Genomic DNA, 22,910 nt, shown 5'->3' with positions numbered 1-22,910 from the left:
TCCAGGACAGATTACAACTAATGCCCCATTTGCAATTTCCTTTCATTTCAACAAAAATACCTATTTCTCACAGATTACAGTGAAATTTTAATCATGAACTGGACCTTTTAATCATCATTTATGTATGTTACCTATGCACTGATACTTACTATGTACACTTCTCAAAGCACAGAAACAGCTCCCAAACACTTGAAAAGTACCTATAAAAATTTATCTTTTCAATTTTTATAAACTTCTTAATAAAAACATTTACCAAGTTCTAATCTGCTGTGCATACTTCTGCAACAACTCTCTCATTTTAAACTAATATTTTGCAGATTCCAACTCTTGCCTATTTGTCAAGAAGCTAATTATATCTCTCCTGCACCCCAGGAATGTAGGGTCTTACACAGAAGGTGTTCAAGATTACACTTATCCAATCATAGTTTTCTGCCAAATTCCTGAGAATTTAAATAGGCCTAAAAATGCATTAACCAAAACGTTAGATGCCACATTATAAAAACTTGCTAGAAACTTAAATTATTGAAAGGTAACTACCAAAAAAACCCCAGTGTTTCTATAACTGAGCAGGACCCTATGGGGCCTTCTGGGGACAGACCCCTCCCCTCACATCCTCTGCCTGTCTCTATTTTTTTTTTCTCAGCCTATCTCTTGTTTGTAGAAAAGCTGTAGTCTCCCAGGCCTCCCCTGAGTCACAGAAGCCTGGCTCAAGAATTAATGATTGAAAGTACATGAACGTGTAGTGACAAAAGTAGCAACTGGGCCAGGAGAACTGGTAACAATGTAAACAGTCAGCCATATGGCAGCCACAGAATCTTTAGTTCCTCCCTGAAGTACCTAGATAACAGTATCTGATGCACATTCTTGAGTTGTTTTACAGATGCTAAAGCTCCACCAAAGGGAAGCTGGAGCCTAAGGATTGATAACATTAACCCCTGTGGCACTGCCCTGTTACCTCACCATCAACCAATCAGAGAATGGTACACAGCTGATCACACATCCTGCGACTCCCTTCCCTCATCTTGCCTTTAAAAATGCTCCCTTAAAACCCATTGGGGAGCTCAGGTTTTTTGAGCATTAGCTGCTCCGGACTCCTTGTCTGGCGCCTTACAACCTGGTGTCAGTAGATTGGGTTTACTGCACATGGGCGAGCAGACCCAACATTTTAATAGCATTAATGTTGCTAATACTGGCTGTTTGTTCATTTTAATGTCACAAGTCAATTTTAAGACAGATTTCAAAATCACTTGTGGAAAGTCAGAGAAAACTCAAAGTTCAGCGTGATATGGGAGAAAGAATAGAAAACATGGAATTTAGTATTAGATGATCTCAATTTAAATCTCAGCTCTGCTGTTTAGTAAGCTGTAAACTATGGGTGAGAAATATAACCTCTCTGGGTGTTTCTTCATTCACAATTCTGAGCCAATTACTACCCTACAGGTGGTTGTGCAGGTTAAATGGGATTAATGAGTCAAAGCAGATACTCAATAAATATTCCTGCATCCTAGGAGTAAAACCTTAATTAAATGGAACACAAATACCTGTAATACCACAATTAACCGAAGTTTTTAGGGCAAATTTTAAGAACATCTGCCTTAAAATCAGAAAGATCTCAGTTCAACTCAGCCCTATCACTTAGGAGTTAAGTTATCCTGGGCAAGTCACTTACTGTCTCTGAGGCTCCTCCTCATCTATAATACAGAGAAAATCATAGTCATCTTATGGGGAAGAAGGTGAGCATTAAATGAGTTAATGTGCATAAAGCATTTGGCACAGTGTCTTTCAGTTTATGGATTTTCTTTATATTATTTTTTAAAAGGCAATGAATTATTGAATTATATTCAACATGCTCTTTTCTCTGAAGAGGAAAAATGACTCAATTCACTTAGGAAAGATTCCTAAAGAGGACTGAAACAAGAAAAGATGGAATCATTTTCATTTACATCTCCTTTTCATTTGGAAAGCTTTGAGACAGCTTATCAAGAGACTTAATTTTTTATTTTAGTACAGCAGTATGCAAGGGGAAAAAATGGGTAAAATAAAAATATGAAAGATAATATGAACCAAGATTGGCCAAAACAGAAGCAAACAGGTCATGCAACCTGTACCCAAAATTGAGCCACATATTTGATTTAATAACAACTGTCCCATAACCTGAATAACTCATTTCATAAAAACTGATCTGAAGTTTTACTAACAATCCACACAGACTCCATAAGATTCTCTGAGATAAAATTAGAGCCAGTTTTGCCTCTAATTTTCATACAGTATTTTTTATACATAAACTTTTAAATGACTGACACAAAATAGTTAATGTGCTTTTTTTCCTCATACCTAGAGTTCTATTTTTTTAAACATTTACTACTACCTATTTATCATCCTCTTTAAAAAAAATCAACATGCAAAGCTTTCAAAGGAAAAGTAGTGTTCTTGATTCTGTCATCTTTACAACAAATAAATAATAAAACCTAGTAACATTATCCAGAATTAAGAAAATTATTAGCATTCTGCAAACTAAAACAAGACAAATAAAAGAACACCGAGCTAATTCACTTTCAAATATATGAGTCAATCAGATAATGGCTTAACCAAACCACCCGTTTAAAAAAACAAGCAAACTTACCTAGCCACGTCAAATGATTGTGCCTTCTGTAATTTAGTGTTTAACTGTGACCCTGGACCAGATCTACTAAAGGAAGAACTCTTTGGCAATGTGGCTGCTGAAAAGATAAATAAATGTTGAATAATTTTAATTTTACAAAAGTAAGAAACGTTTCCCTATTTATAAAAATTAAAATGTATAGTCATCAAATCTGAGGCAGAAATTATTCCTCCCTTCTTACCATTCCAGACTCAAAAAGTTATTCCCTCCTTGCTTCCTGCCCTCTAGCCAAAAATGTTTTACTAGTTCCTTCAGAAAAGCACCTTACTAGGTAGTAATGTTTACATCCATAAAATCTGACTCTTCATTAAACACTTAGTATCACATTTTATAGGCTCTGTTCCAATAGTTAAAGAAGTAACAGCTTAAATAGATAGCTGGCATATTCTTAACTGCACTGAAGGAGCTGAAGTATTAGTTCCAGATGTAAGAGCCAAGAAGTCACAGACTTGTCTTGGCCAGATGACACGTGAGGCCAGAAGGGCCAGCTTTTGTGTCTTGAGTCTCATTCAGGCTGGTTAGCTGTGTGTCAGGAGAAAAACTTTGAGCCTTAACCAACATTCCCTTCAACCTTGCCTACTGTCTTGCAACATTCGCCACAAAAGAAAACAAGACACAGTGCGTGGATTCACTGCTACTACTGGAAAAATAATTACAAGCATTTTCTCAGCTGCCATCACACCTGCAGTCATGGTCTCCTATGAAAGATAAACTACACGTGAAAAGAACATCTTAAAAACTAGAGGTCGATTTGGATTCTGTGGCTATAACTTAGGGACACATCCTGACAGACGTAATAAATGCAGGGGCCTAGGCAGATTCATATATAAGGCTCAAACCCACACTGTCAGTCACTTACGAATTTATTCAGACATATCCGAAGTACTTAAAAAACAAAAAAAACTTTCCATATTGATATGAATCCATTCTGATTTGTTAGACTAAGACCATCTACATCTACACTATGCTTTTCTTTAACTAAAGGGAAAAAGACTTTGAATAAAGTCTCAATTAAGCAAGCATGTAATACTATAACCTTAATATATTTAGCCATTCAATAGACTTCCTTCCCCCTCTATGCCTGATTCACTCCACCTCCTCAAAAAAAAGAAAGGCAATGTTCTTTTTTTTCCTCCCACACAATTCTACTCCTAAGGGATTGGCTTGTTTATTAGCAATTCATGGCAGCTGAAGAAAAGTAGTAACTGATACATGGAAATAAAAAGTGTTCAAATACTGTTCAAACTTGAGCTGCTCTCATCAAGCCCTTGAAAGGAAATTATACTCTTGGTTTTAGCTGTTGAGTTCACCTCTGTGCACAATGGCACCCAAAGCTTCATAATTTCATTCTCCTTTCCCTCTCTCTAGCCTAGCTCATCCCCAAAATGAGACATTAAATGAAACAAAAGAAAAAATGAAGATGATTTCTTCTGGAATAAAATACCATTTAAATATAATCAGAACGTGAAGACAGAAAACTTAAGGAGAATGAAGACTAAAATACAGGTAAAAGTTCAGCCTGTGGCTTCAGCAGGTCACGTACCAGGATGAGCGAATGCAGGCAGAGGCTGTATGACAGGGGGCGTCCCGTTAGCCAGAGGAGGCACTCCTGTTGCAGGAACAGAGGATACTAGCGGGGGAGACATTCCGACAACGGGAATGGAACCCATTGGCACTGGAGCAACAGCGGTCAGCGGTGGCATGCTGGTGATACCTCCCATACCTATGAAGGGAAAAATCCCAACAAAATTCACATGGAACCACATTTCAGCATTCAATGATAATTAATCCAGGACTGCATGGAGAAGAAAATCCCTTTCCAGTTGTAATATAGTTCCATTTAAAATATGAATTCAGATTAATCATTCTGAAGAGTAGTAAAAATTGTCAAGGATCATATCAAAAGGGCTCAAGACCCAACTTAAAGAAGGATCTACTGGCCGAAGTTGAGGATCAATAAGAATAATAACTGCAGTGGACTGAAAGCCACCAAAGAGAAATCAATTCATAAATTCACAATGATTTTTTTTTAATCCTAATTGGTCACCACAGGCAATCAATTTATTTTGAAAACTAGTAAATAAAGGCAGAAAATAAACATTTATCCTGCCTTTCTTTTATATACTGAACCTCAGAGTAATCAAATATTTGATGAGAAAGTTTCTCTTTATAGAAGTATTCTAACCAAAAAATGAAGAAACGATAGAAACTAAAATAGATGTTTCTATTCTTTTAGTTCCTCTACCCTAACTTGTGATTTAATAAGAAATACATATCTGGTTTTTGTCCCCAGGTCTTGATTCCTGGCAGAGCTCCTAAAACCCTTTTAATTTCCTGACTGATAGGAACAACTTTTGCCAAAATATTTGGTCTCAGTCCCTGGTTCCTGACACAGAGCTTTTAAGATCCTTGGAATCTCTAGAGTGGTAAGAGTATCTCTGTGTGTTTGATGCGGTGAATGATGGCTGGGGACCCCTAAATAGCTGCAGGATGGGAGCTAGTCACGGGAAAGATCACGGCATGATTAGAGGGTTGGAACTTTCAGCCCCACCCAACTCCCACCTCCACACAGACCTCAGGGGAAGGCAGAGGGGCCAGAGACTGAGCTAATCAAGTGCTCCCGATTTAATCAATTATGCCTGCAGAATGAAACCTCCATAACAACTCCTACATGCCAAGGTTTGGAGAGCTTCTAGGCTGGTGAACAAATCCACGTGCTGGGAGGGTGGCGCTCCCCAACTCCACGGGGACAGAAGCTCCTGCACTCAGGACCCGTCCGGACCTTACACTATGCACCTCTCCATCTGCCTGTTCATCTGTATCCTTTATAATATGCTTTATAACAAACCGGCGAATGTAAGTAAACGTTCCCCTAAGTTTGGTGAGCTGTTCTAGCAAATTACAGAAAAGAGGAGAAAAGTTTGTGGGAGCCTCTGATTTTGTAGTCCAGTCAGACGGAGCATGGGTACCCTGTGGCCCATTACTTGTGACTCAAGTCGGAAGTGAGGGCAGTCTTGTGGGACCGAACCCTTAAACCTGCGGAATCTGACGCTAACGACCAGAGTCAGCGTCAGAATTGAATTTAATTATAAGATATAAAGTTAGTGTCCGGAGAGTTGGAAAATTGGTTGGTGTGGTTTTTCTGGACACAGAATTCTTGGCTGATTCTTTCCTTGAGAATCCTAAATATGTCACTCCATTTCCTTCTGGCATGAAGCACTGCTGCAGAAAAGTCCGAAGATATTCTAATTTTCTTTCTCATCAGCCATGTGTTTTCTTTTTCTTTGGGCCCAAATGATTTTTTGTCTTACTAGAATGTATGTTAGTGTTGATCTTTCCAGGTCGATCTTCTCGGGCACGTACTATATATATTTGTTCAAATTTAGCTTCAAACCGTTTATGTCAAGAAAGCCATCTTGAACTAGTTTTTGCCATTTGTTCTGTTCCCTTGCTTTGGTTTTCTTCTTCAGAGACCCCAGCTAACCTACTCAATTCTCTTTGCCTTCAACATTTGCTGCTTTTCCTCAAATTCTCTGTATCTTTTTTCATTTCCTTTTAAAGTTTGAAATCTTCCCCTTTTTACCTTCTATTTCCTTTCAGACAGTCTCTCTTGTGTTGCTTCTGGCTCACTCTTCATTTCTGAAATGACTTTTTCTTTTATGTCTCATTCTTTCCTGAGTGGTCACCTGATTTCTGGGGCTTTAAAATTCTGATCTATGTTAGTATTTCATGACTCGCATCATTTTCTTAGTACCTTTCAGCTTGTTTTGAAATAGTAGGTTACGGATGTGCTGTCATTGTCCACAGGGGTGTTACTCGGCTCTTCATCCTCTTTTTTCTAATAATAACCTTGTGTGGGATTTGACCTTGCCTGATACTGCCTGATGCTCGTTTTGATATGAGCCTTGATTCCTGGGATTTCCAGGCTCATTCTCCTCCCCCACTTTGGCCTGGACTTTCTCCTCCTTCTGTCTCTGTGTCGGTGCCCTGCTTAATTTGTATTCCACTCCCAGTCACTTCTCCTCAGTGTGAGATCCTGTCCCCAAAGGCAGCCTTGTTGGGCCAGTGCTGAGCATTCACAGGGACCAGATCTTGCAGGTCTTCTTATTCTTATTCTCTAACATCATAATTTTTCCATTTTAAGTTACCTACTCAGCTCCTAAATTGCCACTGCAAAGACTATCATCCTTTTACCAACTGACTGCCTCTTCTGAATGAATGAGTGTTTTCTGAATACTTCTAAATAAACTCACCTACCAGAGGCTATGTTTTAGATGCCATCCCTCTTGACGGGGCTAAGTCTCAATTCTTGAAGTTTTACCCTCTCTCCTCAACCACTGACGGGGGCACTTCCCCCCATAAACACACCATTCTTCAGCTGACGTACTCCTCCTTACACTTAAACCCTCCCCTCTTCCAAGCCTCCAGCAGGCTCCCGTCCCTACCACTCCAAGGAAACGGTTCGTCAAGGTGAGGTCCAAGCTCGTCTTGCCAAATCCAATCACTTTTCTGTCCTATTCTTACTCAGTTCCTCAGAAGCAACTTGAACAATGGGGCACTCCCCCCCGAAACACTTTTCCTTGGCTACTAGGACACCAACTTCCTCCCACTTCACTCTGTTTCTGGCTTCTTCCCTTTCACTAGAGCTTTAAATGTCACAGACCGCCAAGGCCTGGTCCTAGGTCTTCCGCCTACTCTAAAGCTACCCTTCGTCAACCTAAGTAAAGAGGAAAACTGAAGCAAACTTGAATTACCAGAAGTTGAGTTTATGCAGGAATAGCAGAAGAACTGCAATTCTGATATGCCTTTTTTTTTGGGGGGGGGGGGGTGCGCCGCGCGGCATGTGGGATCTTAGTTCCCCAACCAGGGATCGACCCTGCGCCCCCTGCGTTGGAAGCGTGTAATCTTAACCATTGGACCACCAGGGAAGTCCCAAGAATTGCAATTCTGGACACGCCAACTACAGCAAGCTACAAGTGAGTCCTTTGAGGCTTTGGGGTGGGCTGGATTTATGGGCAAGGATCACAAAGAGGAGGGAATTCAGTTAGAGTCCTAGGAGCAAGTTCATTGGCTTGAGGAGGAGAAGAGACTCTTGCAGGATGTTCATTAGTCAAGGGATCAGTTTCGATTTTCTGTAAATGCCTGACCAGTCCCTTGGTCCTTAAGTTTCATTTTCCTGAGGACCCACGCATGAGATTCTCCATTTTATATCCTCTGGTTCCATTTAAGATTGAAATCTTCTCACTTCTCTCTAAGATTCCGTATCCAGCCCCGGGGCTTTCAATGCCATCCGCACCCAAACTCACCGGGAACTGACGGATCCCTCCCGAGTTGCAGACAAACAGATTCACCTGCCTCCTTCGCATCTCGACTTGGAAATCAACGAGGCCCCTCAAACTTAAAATGGTCAAAATCTGATTTATTTTTTTCTCCACAATACAGGATATCGTGAATCTAGTTCTACCCTATCTTCCACATTTATTATCACCACCCAGATCTAAATTACCATAATCTCTTGCCTATGGAAAAAGCCTCCTTACTGATTTCCCTGATTTTACTCTTGTCCCCCTGCAATCCAGTCTTCAGATAACACAAATGACAAAACAACAAACAAAAAATAACAAAGAAATAAAAATAGTCTTCAGATAACACAGATTTTTTTTTTCTAAGTGTCTATCAACCATGGCACACCCCTGCTTAAAAGCTTTCAACTGCACTTAGAAAAAAATGCTAACTCTTTAGTGGTTTTATCAGGCCCCAAACCACCTGGCTCCAGCCTTACCTCCCTGACCTTAAGTCCTAAGGCTATTTCAGCTACAACTGAAGTATCTCATTTTTGTTCCTCCCACACACCAAGCTTTGCCTTAGGACCTGTTGCTTTTGCCTGGGGGTCTTCTCCCCTCGAGAGGCTCTCGTGCCTAAGTCAGCTCAAAAGTTATCTCCTCGGAAAATTCTCCCCTAACCACCGGGTCCTATTTGTCTCTATCATATTACCCCGTTTTGTGGAATTGTCTATCTGTTTGCTTCCCCCAACTTGTCAACAAGCTCCATAGCAACAGGAGCCACGATGTCTTGCTCACCGCCATCTTCCCAGCAACTAGGACACGCAATCAGGGCTTAAAAATATTGATTGGTTTGACTTAATAAAACCATAAAACCATGGACTCTGGCAAAAACAAAAACAACCACCTCCCCCTGAAACGGTTGAGTCCAGAGTAAAAGAAGAATGATGCTGTGTGCAAATACACTGAAGGAAGAAGGTACGAGGCCTACTCACAGAATGTCCTTAAACACAGTTGGGTGTACCCTTAGGCAAATCACAATATCACTGCACCCCATTTTCCTCTTCTTAACAAAAATGATTATTCAACCCCTAGCCAGCCTTAGTTCCACAGTGTGTTAACATTTGCATTAACCTTGGAAGAGTGATGACACCCCATGTCACCCTCATGATTTGGTGATAAGGAAGGTGGGAAGAGAGAAGGAAATAAGGAAACCAAGAGCCTTTTTAGGAAATCTGAGTTTGAACAGGCTCTGCCTCCCTTTCAGAAACATGGTCTCAAGCAAACTGTTCAACTTCTTGGAATCTCAGGCCTCTCGTTTGTATAAGAGAGCCAATAATCTCTGCACACTTTTAGGATTACTGTTGTGACCGGATAAAACACTGTATGTAAAGACAGACCACAGGGCTAGGAAACCCATGGTCAGATAATGTCTAATATTAATTAGAAAATAATGATAATAGTAATAAATTATGTTCTCAAGTAGCCAGAAGAAGTATAAGAAAAAAAAATTACCTTGACAAAGGCCAGATCTTTGAGTAAACTTGGGTAAAGCGGATTAAGACCATGTACTTTTAACTTCTCTTTATTTTCTATAATTCCCTCATGATTTATCTTCTTGAAAACAGTTTACTGAGAAGGGTGACGTGACGAGAATGAGGGAAGGGAAAGCAGTGGAGAAGCCGGGGTGGGGGGAAGAGCTAAGGTCTGACTGGCAGGAGGGCAGCCAAGAAATCCCAGCTTCCCTTAGAGGCCGGGGCAGGTTACTCAGCTGACTGTAAAACCCTCTGGGCAGTGAGGCCACCCCTCCTGAAAATAAATCGGCAATAACCCTAGAGTTGAAATTCCTATAGCAGGATGGAATAAGAGGAGACATATTACATGTCAGAGGAAGAATTACTGACACCCGGGTTTGAGGGAAAAAGAGGCAATGGGATGCCTGTGGTTATCTGACCCTTTCTCCACTCCGAGGTTTCTTCTTGCAGCCCCGGAAGGGAGGCCAAAAGAAAACCAAACACCCTTTAGCTGTTTTGGGTTTCGACCAAATGCTGGCTACAGGGCCCTTCAGAGATTCAGAGTAACGTCCACTTTTAAATAAGCTGGTTAACTGAGGACTAGGAACCGTGAACACACGATGCACAAGACCAACAGGGGCCCTGGTCCCTTGGAGCCTATGGCGCCGCTCACCTCTGCTCCTCCTAGCCTTTGCTCTCACGTGACTTCTTGAGTTTTCCTTCTTCTCTTGGATCACGGTCCTACTTGCCTAACCCAAAACCTGTACCTTTCCCCTTAAAATATCCAGACTTGCGGCTCAACCTCACCAAAAGAAAGGCAATGCATAGTTTGTTTGTTTTTAATAGTGAACCTATTAAGTAAAAGCATAGCAGTCATTTATCTCAGCCTATCATTAATTGTATCAGAGACAACCTGAATGACTATTGACTGTCCCATCCCAAACCTCCTTCACTTTACTCCCTGTCATCAGATATATCAGGATGAAGAGGAGAGAAGGAAACTCTATCCACAATTTTTGTGTTTTGTTTAAACTGTCTAAGAACTTTCCCATGAATCAGATGTTGGATCTGATTGCTGTAATCTTTAAATCAACCTAAATAATTAAAGTCTAGGGTGAGAACACAGAAGAAATCAGAACTGTTGGTGATCTTAGCTAATTACCATTTAATTTTCAAGAAAAACATCTGACTAAAAGACAGCTTTTTATGGAATTATGTTTTAAATTGGGATAATAATGGGTTTTTTTTTCCTGTGGCATTTTGTTCTAAGAAATAACTTAGGACTTCCCTGGCAGTCCAGTGGTTAAGACTCGGCACTTCCAATGCAGGGGGTGAGGGTTCGATCCCTGGTCCGGGAACTAAGATCCCATGTGCTACGTGGCGTGGCCAAAAAAAAAAAAAACTGAATATGGCCAATTGCCTCAATACTGTGAATAAAATACATATTTCTTAATGCCGTAAAGAAAAGGAGCACAAGGAAACACAAAGATGTTCTGGAAACACAAAACCTTTCAAAAGGAAGTATATGACAATGTGAAAGGTCAAGAATCCAATAAGAGCAAGAAAGAAACAGAAGATGCAGCAGGACACTGCAGGTTTGTTCCTTTTTCCCTGACAATCTGCACCTTTGATTTCATTTGTTGTTGTTGTCGTTGCTTTGTAACAATTTAATGTGTAAACAAATACAGAAAAATAAGCATTACAGCAACAAAACAGGTTTGCATCTTATATAGAAATTTTAAAGACACTTCAACAACTATGAGGTTAATCTCTGTATTAAAGCTTACCTTCTTATAGAATAATTTAGCAGTCTCTGAGATTTTAAGCCAGAAAAACAAGATTCATGCTGGTAAAGCAACCTGCAAATACCTTCTGTCTGTTCTCACAATTAGCCTACTTTATACATAAAAAGACCTTCCAAAGGAGGAAGACACTGCACTTAACCGGGATTGCTGGGACCTCGCCGGGAAATCCTTGCCAATAGGAGATGCTTTACCATCTGCAGGACTAAAATGGTGGCAACAAACTGAAAGCCAGGAAAAGATTCCTATAGCTTTGGTGTATTTGCCCAATTTAAGTGTTACCTTCAGATGTATAATAAAGCAAGTAAACAGAACCATAAAGATAAGCTTTCTATAAATTAAATGGTATTTGGCTATAGTACTAAGGAGGTGAGAGAATAAGAAACTTATGTTAATTATAATCCTAAATGACTACTTGCCCATTGCAACTGAAAACTGAGGACTCTAAGTATGGTAGATTGCTAATACTTTAGAGTGTTTTATTCATGTTTTCCATTTAGAATCCTTTTTTTTTTTTTTTTCCTGTCTCCTCCCTCTCCCTCTCCCTCTGTCTCTTCCTCTCTCTTTCCATTTAGAATCCTTAAAATGTTTGATAAGCTCCTTTAAGAAATCACATAGGATCAACACAATACTGAACTAATAATGGCCCTCACACCCATACTGAACTATCTGAGGAAATATTACAATTGAAAGTGGTCTTTTTCCTGAGAAAGCCATGTTACAAAATGGCACAAGACAATACACATTTTCTCCAATTTTTCCCACCAGAAAATAAGACGGGAAAATCAGATTATAATATATTTTATGAGGAAAACATGTTTGTTTCTCAAAACTGTTTTCAATCACTTTTCCATCTACAATTTTTTAAAGGGTGAGAACCAAATTTAAATTAAGAGTGATCATTTCTACAAGGTGAGAGAATGAATACATATGGTAAACTTTGTACTTTATATTAAAGTGAAGAAACTAAGACACAGAAAAGTTAATCAAGCTCAATTTCAAGGTTGAGTTTAATAGTAAAGGTAGAATCTAGGGCTCTGATTCTCAGGTTAGAGGGTAATGGGTGGTATCTTCCCAAGAGGGAAAAATTTATTTCTTTTGGTGGGTAATGTTCATAAATCATTTTAAAAATATATAATATGAATTTCCTTGAAAATCTTTGGCATATGTGAGTCACTGGAGGCTGAAGTTTATAGATATCCTCTCCCCCACCCCAATACAAAAAGGCAGGGGAGCTAGTTTTTAAATGAATCAAAAAAGATTAATCTTGAATGGATAAAGAAGATGTGGCACATATATACACAATGGAATATTACTCAGCCATAAAAAGAAACGAAATCGAGTTATCTGTAGTGAGGTGGATGGATCTAGAGTCTGTCATACAGAGTGAAGTAAGTCAGAAAGAGAAAAACAAATACTGTATGCTAACACATATATATGGAATCTTAAAAGAAAACAAAAGGTTATGAAGAACCTAAGGGCAGGACCGGAATAAAGACACAGATGCAGAGAATGGACTTGAGGACATGGGGAGGGGGAAGGGTAAGCTGGGACGAAGTGAGAGAGTGGCATGGACTAATATATACTACCAAACGCAAAACAGATAGCTAGTGGGAAGCAGCCGCATAGCACAGGGAGATCAGCTCGGTGCTTTGCAACCACCTAGAGGGGTGGGATAGGGAGGGTGGGAGGGAGATGCAGGTGGGAGGGAGATGCAAGAGGGAGGAGATATGGGGATATATGTGTATGTATATGTATAGCTGATTCACTTTGTTATAAAGCAGAAACTAACACACCATTGTAAAGCAATTATACTCCAATAAAGATATTTAAAAAAAAAAAAAGATTAATCTTAATTTCAAAGTGACCTGAGTTTTATTCTGCATTGTTATAGAAATCAACTGGATAGCTGAGTCCTGTGAAACGTAACAGAGGCCACGACACCTCACAGATTACACACACATGCATCCTGCAATGAGATTTATATGACTAGAACTTACTCCACATTTTTATAAAGTACAAAATTAAATCTCAGTCTAATTTCTCATAAGCCAATGACTCAAAGATATCAAACTTGTTACAGTGGGATGATTAATTCATATATTGTACAGTATGGAGTTAGCCCCCAATTCAGGTTATTTTTATTATTCATCCCAGGCCTTTGTATTGGTTGAGATGTAAGCTGTGAAATTTATTTATTTGCTTTCATTTTGATTACTCTCATCCCAGGGTTAGAATGTGACCATGCTTCTTCCCTTCCATCATTATCTTTTTGCACAGGGCCATCATTTTTCAGACAGAATGCCTCCTAGAATTTCACAGTGCTACAAACTGAGAGGGGAGGGTGGGAGAAGGGAAATATTTATTTTAAAAACATGTAATGAAGTATAGGAACCAATTCCTTTTCAGACTCACCAAAGGCTGGTGCACTAGAAATAGCAAGTGGTTGCTGTTTCATGACAGGGGGAAGTGCGGCGGGGAGCTGATAGCCTTGTAGCTTCAGTTTGATGAGTTTCATAGCTATGGAAAACTCCACTGGATCCATTCTTCCATCATTATTCATATCAGCGAGCGCCCTGCAAACCAACAGCATGGGCTTAGAATGACTGTGACCTTAAAAGAACCTTTCCCAAACCACCACTCCCACCCACACAAAAACTAAATAATCGGCTCCCTTGGTCCCGGGGAAAACGAAACAAAACAAAACTTGTTTACCAAGCTGTAGGGAAAAACGGACAAGGTTTTATATAAATATGAAATATGTTTTATTGTGTTACTCTCTACTTTTATGATACACAAGGTAATTTTCAGTCTGAATGTCAGGATATATACCATGGACATCAAATGGGGTTTCTTTTTGGAGTGATAAAAATGTTCTAAACTGGGTGGTGGTGATGGTTGCACAATTCTGGAAAGACTAAAAACCAATGAACTATACACTTTAAAACTGACTTCTGTTATGTGAATTATGTGACAATAAAGCTATTAGGAGGAAAAAAGTACTTAGAAACAGAGTTTATTTCTAGATACTTGATTAGATTGCATCAACTCCTCTGTGGGGTTCTACAAACCTCACCATGGGGATGTGACATACTATGCTCTACTATACTATTAATACTAGCATACTTTCAAAGCTCTGGAAATTCATTAAATGACCTTACAAATGCACTTACTATTTGAAAGTGGTACTCAAACAAATGGTCATGTCAACTTCCAATGAGCTATTATGTAAAGCATTTCTCTCAAATAAGAGTAAGAAAAAGAAAGGGGTTTGTGCTTGCAACTGGAAACTACATTTTTGCTAACTGAAACTGCATATTCATGATTTAACCTCTTCTGCACAAAAAATGTTCATTCAGATTTCATTTGTTGAAGTCTAGATTTTAAGGGCATAAGGATTTATTTTTTAAACCTTTCTTAAGAAAAGTTTTATTTGAAACTTCAAATGTTAAGACCAGCTACTCCAATTACAATGCCATCATTGGCCATGTTTTAAATGAGCCACATACAGATAGTGTTCGCAAAAGAAAATTAAGCTACATAGAAAATAACCCTACATTTCTAGAGTTAACTCAAAGTAAGAAAACATGAAGCACAATAAAAAGTATAATAATACAACAAAGATTAAAAATCTTTAAAAATGTTAAGAATTGTAAAAGTCAACACTGTTCTTCAGGAAAAATTTTGAAGGTCATAAAGTCATAAAGGGAACCCCATGGCTACAAAAACCACCCTTCTGCCTCAGATAGGAGTGCCCCAGGCCTCCTGTGGTCGATGACCGCCTTCAGCAAACCACACCAGTGGAGTGTGAATTTCACTCACTTCTAGTAGCCTTGCGCATCGCTTGCCATGTTTCTTGTGCATTTGGACTCGTGCTTCCATGAATTGCTCATTCACATCCTTTGCCAAGTTTTCTGATGGACTGCATGTCTTTTCCTTGTCAGTTTAAAAGCGCTCATTGTATATTACATATCAACTGTTTATCTGTCAGTTGTCGAAAGATTTTTTAAAACTTGTCCATTTTGTGTGTAATATCTTTAGCATACAGAAATTCTACAGTTTTATATGTGTAAAATATTTCTTTTATCACATAGCTTTCTTTTCTAAGATGGTATTACTTTATTACATTTCAATCTTTAAACCAATTGTAATTGCATATATGTGTGTGGTATGTTACCCCAGGGTTCAACCAGATTTCCTTCAGGTGGATACCTAGGGTTCCCAGCAATGTTTATTAACCAATCCATCCTCTTCTCATTGAAGCAAAAAAAAATATTTTTGTGGTTTAGTAAATGTCCATATGAAATGAGATCTATTTCTGGATTATCTACTCTGACTGAACAATTCCCAGGTCAATGTGACAAGAATCTGATCCCACTGACTCTATGGTATGTTCTGGTATCTGGTAAGGCTTTTTTAAAAAAATCTTGTTGGATGGCCCTAGAGATTGTCATACTGAGTAAAGTAAGTCAGACAGAGAAAGACAAATACCATGTGATATTGCTTATATGTGGAATCTAAAAAAAGGGTACAAATGAACTTATCTACAAAACAGAAATAGAGTCACAGATGTAGAAAACAAAATTATGGTTACCAGGGCGTAAGGGCGGGGGGGGGGGGAATAAATTGGAAGATTGGAATTGACACATATATACTACTATATATAAAACAGATAACTAATAAGGACCTACTGTATAGCGCAGGAACTCTACTCAATACTCTGTAATGACCTATATGGGGAAAGAATCTAAAAAAGAGTGGATATATTTATATGTATAACTGATTCACTTTGCTGTACACCTGAAACCAACACAACATTGTAAATCAAATATACTCCAATAAAAACTAAAAAAAAAAAAACTTGTTTGGCCATTCACAGACATTTCTTTTTCCCTATGAACTTTTAATTTATCTATTCTACAAACAACTCTAATGAAAATCAAGATGGAACTGCATTAGATACATGAATTTTTAGAGAACTGACATTTTTATGATAGTTTGTTCAAAGAAAATAGTATGTTCAGTTCTACTAATATTTCCTTTAATAAGATTATATCACTTCCTTCATATAAGTAACTACTTTTCTTGTTAAATGTGTTCTTAGGAATTTTATCATTTCTGTCACTCTTTTAAATAGAACATGTCCCCCATTTCCATATTTAGGTGCTTATTTCAAGCATAGAGAAGAATTTTGCTTTTAATAATCATTTATGCTGGGTGTATTGAGCCATCTTACCAAACTTCTGTGAATCTTACACAATCACATAACTAGCAAAAAAGAGAGTTAACTTTCATTTCCAATATTTATACCATTCCTCCTTTTTTTGGTAAATAAATAAATATTTATTTACTTCTATTTATTTAGTTGCGCCGGGTCTTAGTTGCGGCACGTGGGATCTAGTTCCCTGACCAGGGATCAAACCTGGGCCCCCTACATTGGGAGCTCAGAGTCTTAACCACTGTGCCACCAGGGAAGAAGTCCCCACCATTCCTCTTTCTTATTGGTCTTACTGCCTCTATGACATTACTAAGTGAGCATCCCTGGTTGGTTTTGAGTTTAAATTTAATGGCTTTAAAAAAAAAATGACTACAGTGTTTCATTGTTTAGAATAATATTTGGTACTGATTTTTAAAAAGTAATGACATATTTAAGCAGTTCCCTTTTCTACTTATTAGAAATGGTTACTATACTTATTATTATCAAATGCTTAGTCAGCATCTGCTGATCTGATCGCACATTTTCTTTTTCCTTTTAGCTCCTGATATAATAATGTTGAGGGAATTCCTTGATTCTGAACCAATCTTGCACCCCTGGCATAAACTCAAGTTGGTCATAGTTTTTGTACATTGTGGAATTCTATTTGCTAAGATTTTGTTTTGATTTTCTGTGTCTACGATCATAATTGAGACTGGTCTCTGGCTGCTTTATTTTTGTACTGTTTTTTCCGGTTTTATAAAGGAAGCTAAATCAATAAAATGAAATGGTGAGCTTTCTTTCTTTTACCAAATTTTTTTTTTTTTTTGCGTCACCACGCAGCATGCGAGATCTTAGTTCCCCAACCAGGGATCGAATCCGTGCCCCCTGCAGTGGAAGCACCAAGTCTTAACCACTGGACCGCCAGGGACGTCCCCCAAATATTTTTAAAAAGATATTCAGCTACTTCAAATGGTTTTCATGGATAAAATAAAAGCTCCCAACAATCAACACTGACATGCATACTTAAAAAAAAAAAAATCAGGCAGATAGATTCCCATTCCCTATTCCCCACACTACTGTCCCCAAAATATGTTTTCTAGAGAGAAACAAAAATATCCAGTGTGGGATAATGAGTGGGTTATGAGAGAAGAGACTTTCTAGTAATGGTTTAATTAGGAGAAGCCTCAAAAGGAGAGGAGAGGAAACACATAATGCTCAGGTTCTAGACATCCATCAAAATTCCAAAACTTTTTTGACAATTTTGTGTGACCTTTTAAAATAAATTCTTTTGCTCAACTAACAGAATATAACTGTTGGGACTCCTTTGTAGTAAAAACTCAAAGGTCTTTTAGAACTATAGCAGTTACTCCTACAAAGCTCAACTCTCCTCACCCCCTCCTAATATACTGGAATAGATTTGGAATTCGATTTCTCAAATCTTCTCTGCAAAATATGATTTCAGCTCTGCTGTCCAGTTCATCTCTTATTTATAGTTATTTCTCAGTTGACTCATTTCTTTTTTTTTTTAATGAAAGTTTTTTTAAAATTTATTTTATTTATTTATTTATTTTTGGCTGCGTTGGGTCTCCGTTGCTGCGCACGGACTTTCTCTAGTTGCGGCGAGCGGGGGCTACTCTTTGTTGCGGTGCGCGGGTTTCTCATTGCGGTGGCTTCTCTTGTTGTGGAGCATGGGCTCTTAGGCGTGCGGGCTTCAGTAGTTGTGGCACATGGGCTCAGTAGTGGTTGCTCGCGGGCTCTAGAGCACAGGCTCAGTAGTTGTGGTGCACGGGCTTAGTTGCTCCGCAGTATATGGGATCTTCCCAGACCAGGGCTCGAACCTGTGTCCCCTGCATTGGCAGGCGGATTCTTAACCCCTGCGCCACCAGGGAAGTCCAGTTTACTCATTTCTAATAATCTCCCCAAAAGACTAACTAAAAGTCTGAGGATCCTGAAATTAAATTCACAAAACTTCCAAAGTTAAAAAGAAAGTATGATAAAAAGTATTTTTAATAAAAAATAAGACAAACAATAGCTATTTATGACTCCTGAAAACAAACTGATCTTAAATACAATGTTTAGTCTGGGGGCTTCCCTGGTGGCGCAGTGGTGGAGAATCTGCCTGCCAATGCAGGGGACACAGGTTCGAGCCCTGGTCTGGGAAGATCCCACATGCCGTGGAGCAACTGGGCCCATGAACCACAACTACTGAGCCTGCGCGTCTGGGGCTTGTGCTCCGCAACAAGAGAGGCCGCGACAGTGAGAAGCCTGCACACGGTGATGAAGAGTGGCCCCCGCTCGCCGCAACTAGAGAAAGCCCTCGCACAGAAACGAATACCCCAACACAGCCAAATAAATAAATAAATAAATAAAATTTTTAAAAAAAACAAAAAAAACAAAAAAAAACAAACGATGTTTAGTCTGATATTAAAATCTGTATATAAGGACTGCCCTGGTGGTGCAGCAGTTAAGAATCCACCTGCCAATGCAGGGGACACAGGATCAAGCCCTGTTCTGGGAAGATCCCACATGCCTCGGAGCAACTAAGCCCGTGTGCCACAACTACTGAGCCTGCACTCTAGAGCCCGTGAGCCACAACTACTGAGCCCATGCGCCACAACTACTGAAGCCTGCACACCTAAAGCCTGTGCTCTTCAGCAAGAGAAGCCACCGCAATGAGAAGCCTGTGCACTGCAATGAAGAGTAGCCCCTGCTCGCCGCAACTAGAGAAAGCCCACACGCAGCTATGAAGACCCAATGCAGCCAAAAATAAATAAAATTTTAAAAAAAATCTATATATTAACAGCAGGCATGGCTGGGATGAGGAAAGGTCCACAAGTATGCTGAATACTAAGGGTAAGTTTTCTGTCTGATTTGTACAAATAAACCACATAGCGCTCTTATATACTGTCAGTGGGAAAAAGTGCTTCAACTCCAAGTGTAGGAAAATCTGGCCACACCTACAGAACTACATATGCATTTACTCTTTGACACAGTGATTCAATCCTAGGAATTCACCCTGAAGATACACTTCCAACCATACAAAAACACATGCTTTAACTCATTCTTTGCTGCATTATCTGTAATTGTAAAATATTAGAAATAACCGAAATGCAGAAAACACAGGAAATTAGTTGAATAAACTATGGTATATCTTCAACAATAAGTATTATATAACTGTAAAAAGAAAATGAGGAAGATCTCTATGGAATGTTATGAGTGATTTCTAGGATACATTGTTAAGTGAGAAAAGCAAAGAACAAAAGAACATTTATAGGAGGTTACTTTCAAAGTAGGAAGAGGAAATAATTTAAATATAAATTTGCACACATATTATGGACATGCCTTTTTCCCACAGAAATAAACAAAGAAAGGATAATAAGAAGCTAATAAAATAAGTGGGAATGGGATGAAACAATAGGACAGCGAGTGACACTTCTCTGAGTTCACACTTTTGTACAGTTTAGCTTTTGGAATCTTGTTAATGTGTTACATATTCAAAACATAAAATTAAGTTCACAAAGATGAGAGCAGATCCCTAAACTAAATAAAAACAAAAACATATAAACCAAGGAGGAGGGGATAAATTGGGAGACTGGAATTGACATGTACACACTACTACCTATAAAATAGATAACTAATAAGGACCTACTGTATAGCACGGGGAACTCTACTCAGTAGGCTGTAATGACCTATATGGGAAAAGAATCTAAAAAAGAGTGGATATATGTATATGTATAACTGATACACTTTGCTGTACACCTGAAACTAACACAACATTGTAAATCAACTATACTCCAATAAAAATTAATTAAAAACAAAAAACAACCAAAAAAAAACCAAATCAATCTAATAGTATTTTAAATAAGTAACATGTCCACATAGGAAGAAGGGAAAAAAACTAATCTAAATAACTTCTGAACACACTACTTCATATATCCTCAGGATATAAACAAAAGAACTATGAAGTAACCTTGAACGTCACTGAATAGGTTTGTTGTTTGTGGTGGACAGGAGTGTAGAAATTCTGAAACTATCTTGTTTGTATCATAAGATTCAGGGAAAAAAGGCGGGCCTCCTCTCGCTCCATCTCATTCACTACACCAGAACTGAAGCCAACAGATTCCTTTAGGAGCCTGCTTCATCCACAAAGGCTCATCACAGGCTGCTCACCTCCCACTATGCAGATTAACCTGGCCCAGTCACTCGCTTATCTCTTTGTTTATTCATCCGAAGTTTTTTTTTTTTTTTTTGGCCGCTACACAGTTTGCGGATCTTACTTCCCCGACCAGGGATTGAACCTGGACCACCGCAGTGAAAGCGCGGAGTCCTAACCACTGGACCACCAGGGATTTCCCCAACAAATATTTTTGAACAAGTCACCTACTAAGGTCTCTATCCAGGAACTAGGCTTACAACTAAGAAAAAGACAGGCAAGGTTCCTGCCCTCAGAGCTTGTTTCAGTGCAAGCAGACATTCAACAAGAAAACTAGTCAGATTATTCCACACGGTAAGTGCTATTAAGAAATAAAGCAAGGGGGCTTCCCTGGTGGTGCAGTGGTTGAGAATCTGCCTGCCAATGCAGGGGACACGGGTTTGAGCCCTGGTCTAGGAAGATCCCACATGCCACGGAGCAGCTGGGCCTGTGAGCCACAATTACTGAGCTTGCGCGTCTGGAGCCTGTACTCCACAACAAGAGAGGCCGCGATGGTGAGAGGCCCGTGCGCCGCGAAGAAGAGTGGCCCCCACTTGCCACAACTAGAGAAAGGCCTCGCACAGAAACGAAGACCCAACACAGCCATAAGTAAATAAATAAATAAATAAAAATTTTAAAAAAAAATTAAGAAATAAAGCAAGGACTTCCCTGGTGGCGCAGTGGTTAAGAATCCGCCTGCCAATGCAGGGCACATGGGTTTGAGCCCTGGTCCAGGAAGATCCCACATGCCGCAGAGCAACTAAGCCCGTGCACCACAACTACTGAGCCTGCGCTCTACAGCCTGCGATCCACAACTACTGAGCCCGTGTGCCACAACTACTGAAGCCCGCGCGCCTAGAGCCCGCGCTCCACAAGAGAAGCCACCGCAACGAGAAGCCCGTGCACCACAACGAAGAGTAGCCCCTGCTCACCACAACTAGAGAAAGCCAGCGCACAGCAATGAGGACCCAACGCTGCCAAAAATAAATAAATAAAATAAATAAATTTATTTTTTAAAAAAAGAAATAAAGCAAGGTGATGGGAAAGAGAAGATGTTCGTAGGAGCAGGTGGGGAGAGGGAACTACTTTAGACTAGTGGTCAGGAAGGCCTTCTCTGGGGAAGTGAACCAAAACCTGAAGGGTAATCGGCCAAATAATGTGAGGATCTAGAAGAGCTGCGTGACAGGAAGAGAAAATGCCAAGTGCAATGACCCTGAGGCCAAAAGAACCCACTTAAAGATAGAAAAAAGGTCAGTGAAACCAGAGTGCAAAAATTGAGGAAGGTTCAAAATAAGAGAAGAGGGAAAAAGCAAGAGCCAGATCATATTGGGCCTTGTGGCCTTGGTCATGACTTTGGGTTTTCTTCTCAATGGAGAGTTTTAAATGGATTTACTTTTTCAAAAGACTGTTGGGGTGCCGTTTGGAGAATGGAATCTAAACACGCAAGTGTGAGACACTCCAGTCAGAACGCTCGAATAGTGGGCCCAGCTATTAGGCCCACTATGACAAATTAGGATGGTAGCAAAGGATACAGAAGGAAATGGCCAGATTGGGGATACAGTCTGTAAATGGAGTCAAAAGTACCTGCTGATGGATTGGTTGTGTAGGGTAAGGAAAAGAGAGGAATCAGGCATGGGTCCCAGCAGCCGGATAGATGCTCAAAGCCACGAACTGAGATGGTGAAGACTCAGGAATGTCCAGGATGACTTTTCTTGGGGGTAAATGACTTTGGCAAACTGATCCTGCTGGGGGCTGAAGGCCCTCCTGACATATGCTCAGTGGTATCCTAAGATAGTATCCAAAGGTGTCACACAGGTGTTTGCCTTGCCCCCTGCCCCATCCTTGAGCCAGATCACCAAGCTGTTCTAATTTCTGCCCTTACGCCTCTGGCTTCCTCCTCTTCTCGGGGCCCATTTCTAGGTGGTGTGCCCTCTCTTCCCCTCATTTCTCTCCTTAAGAGCTTCTAACCCCCATTTCTGTGGCCCCTACCTACTGCCTCTGATTCCAAAGTCCTCATTCCACCTCTGCTTTCCTCTGCCTTCAAGGCTCTCGTCCATTGCCCTCTGCTTTCTTCTCTGTCTCCACACCAGACCAAGGTTGCAACAATGTTAAGCATTTAAGCTGCCAAAAGGATATAGGCCCGGTTCCTTCCAGTTCCTTATTAGCAAGACAGTTTCTAGGAAGATGTATCATCGTCCACCACAGTTATAATTTGGCATTGACTGACTTGACTCCGTTCTGAGGAAGAATTCAAGTTTTCC

At 39.7% G+C, this 22,910-nt stretch overlaps 1 protein-coding gene across 3 annotated transcripts in view; it reads right to left on the bottom strand.

Moving 5' to 3' along the window:
- ITSN1 (intersectin 1) overlaps nt 1-22,910 on the bottom strand; it is a 221,103-nt gene that overhangs the window by 131,449 nt on the left and 66,744 nt on the right. For all 3 annotated transcript variants that reach the window (XM_068547009.1, XM_068547010.1, XM_068547011.1), the window contains 3 exons: nt 13,676-13,836; nt 4,206-4,385; nt 2,624-2,720 (listed from right to left, as the gene is read on the bottom strand). In XM_068547009.1, the coding sequence (XP_068403110.1) occupies nt 2,624-2,720; nt 4,206-4,385; nt 13,676-13,836 (438 nt within the window). The remainder of the gene's footprint in view (nt 1-2,623; nt 2,721-4,205; nt 4,386-13,675; nt 13,837-22,910) is intronic.

This window comes from Eschrichtius robustus, chromosome 6 (assembly GCF_028021215.1).
Source record: "Eschrichtius robustus isolate mEscRob2 chromosome 6, mEscRob2.pri, whole genome shotgun sequence".
NCBI lineage: Eukaryota > Metazoa > Chordata > Mammalia > Artiodactyla > Eschrichtiidae > Eschrichtius > Eschrichtius robustus.
This window is presented reverse-complemented; position numbering and strand designations above follow the sequence as displayed.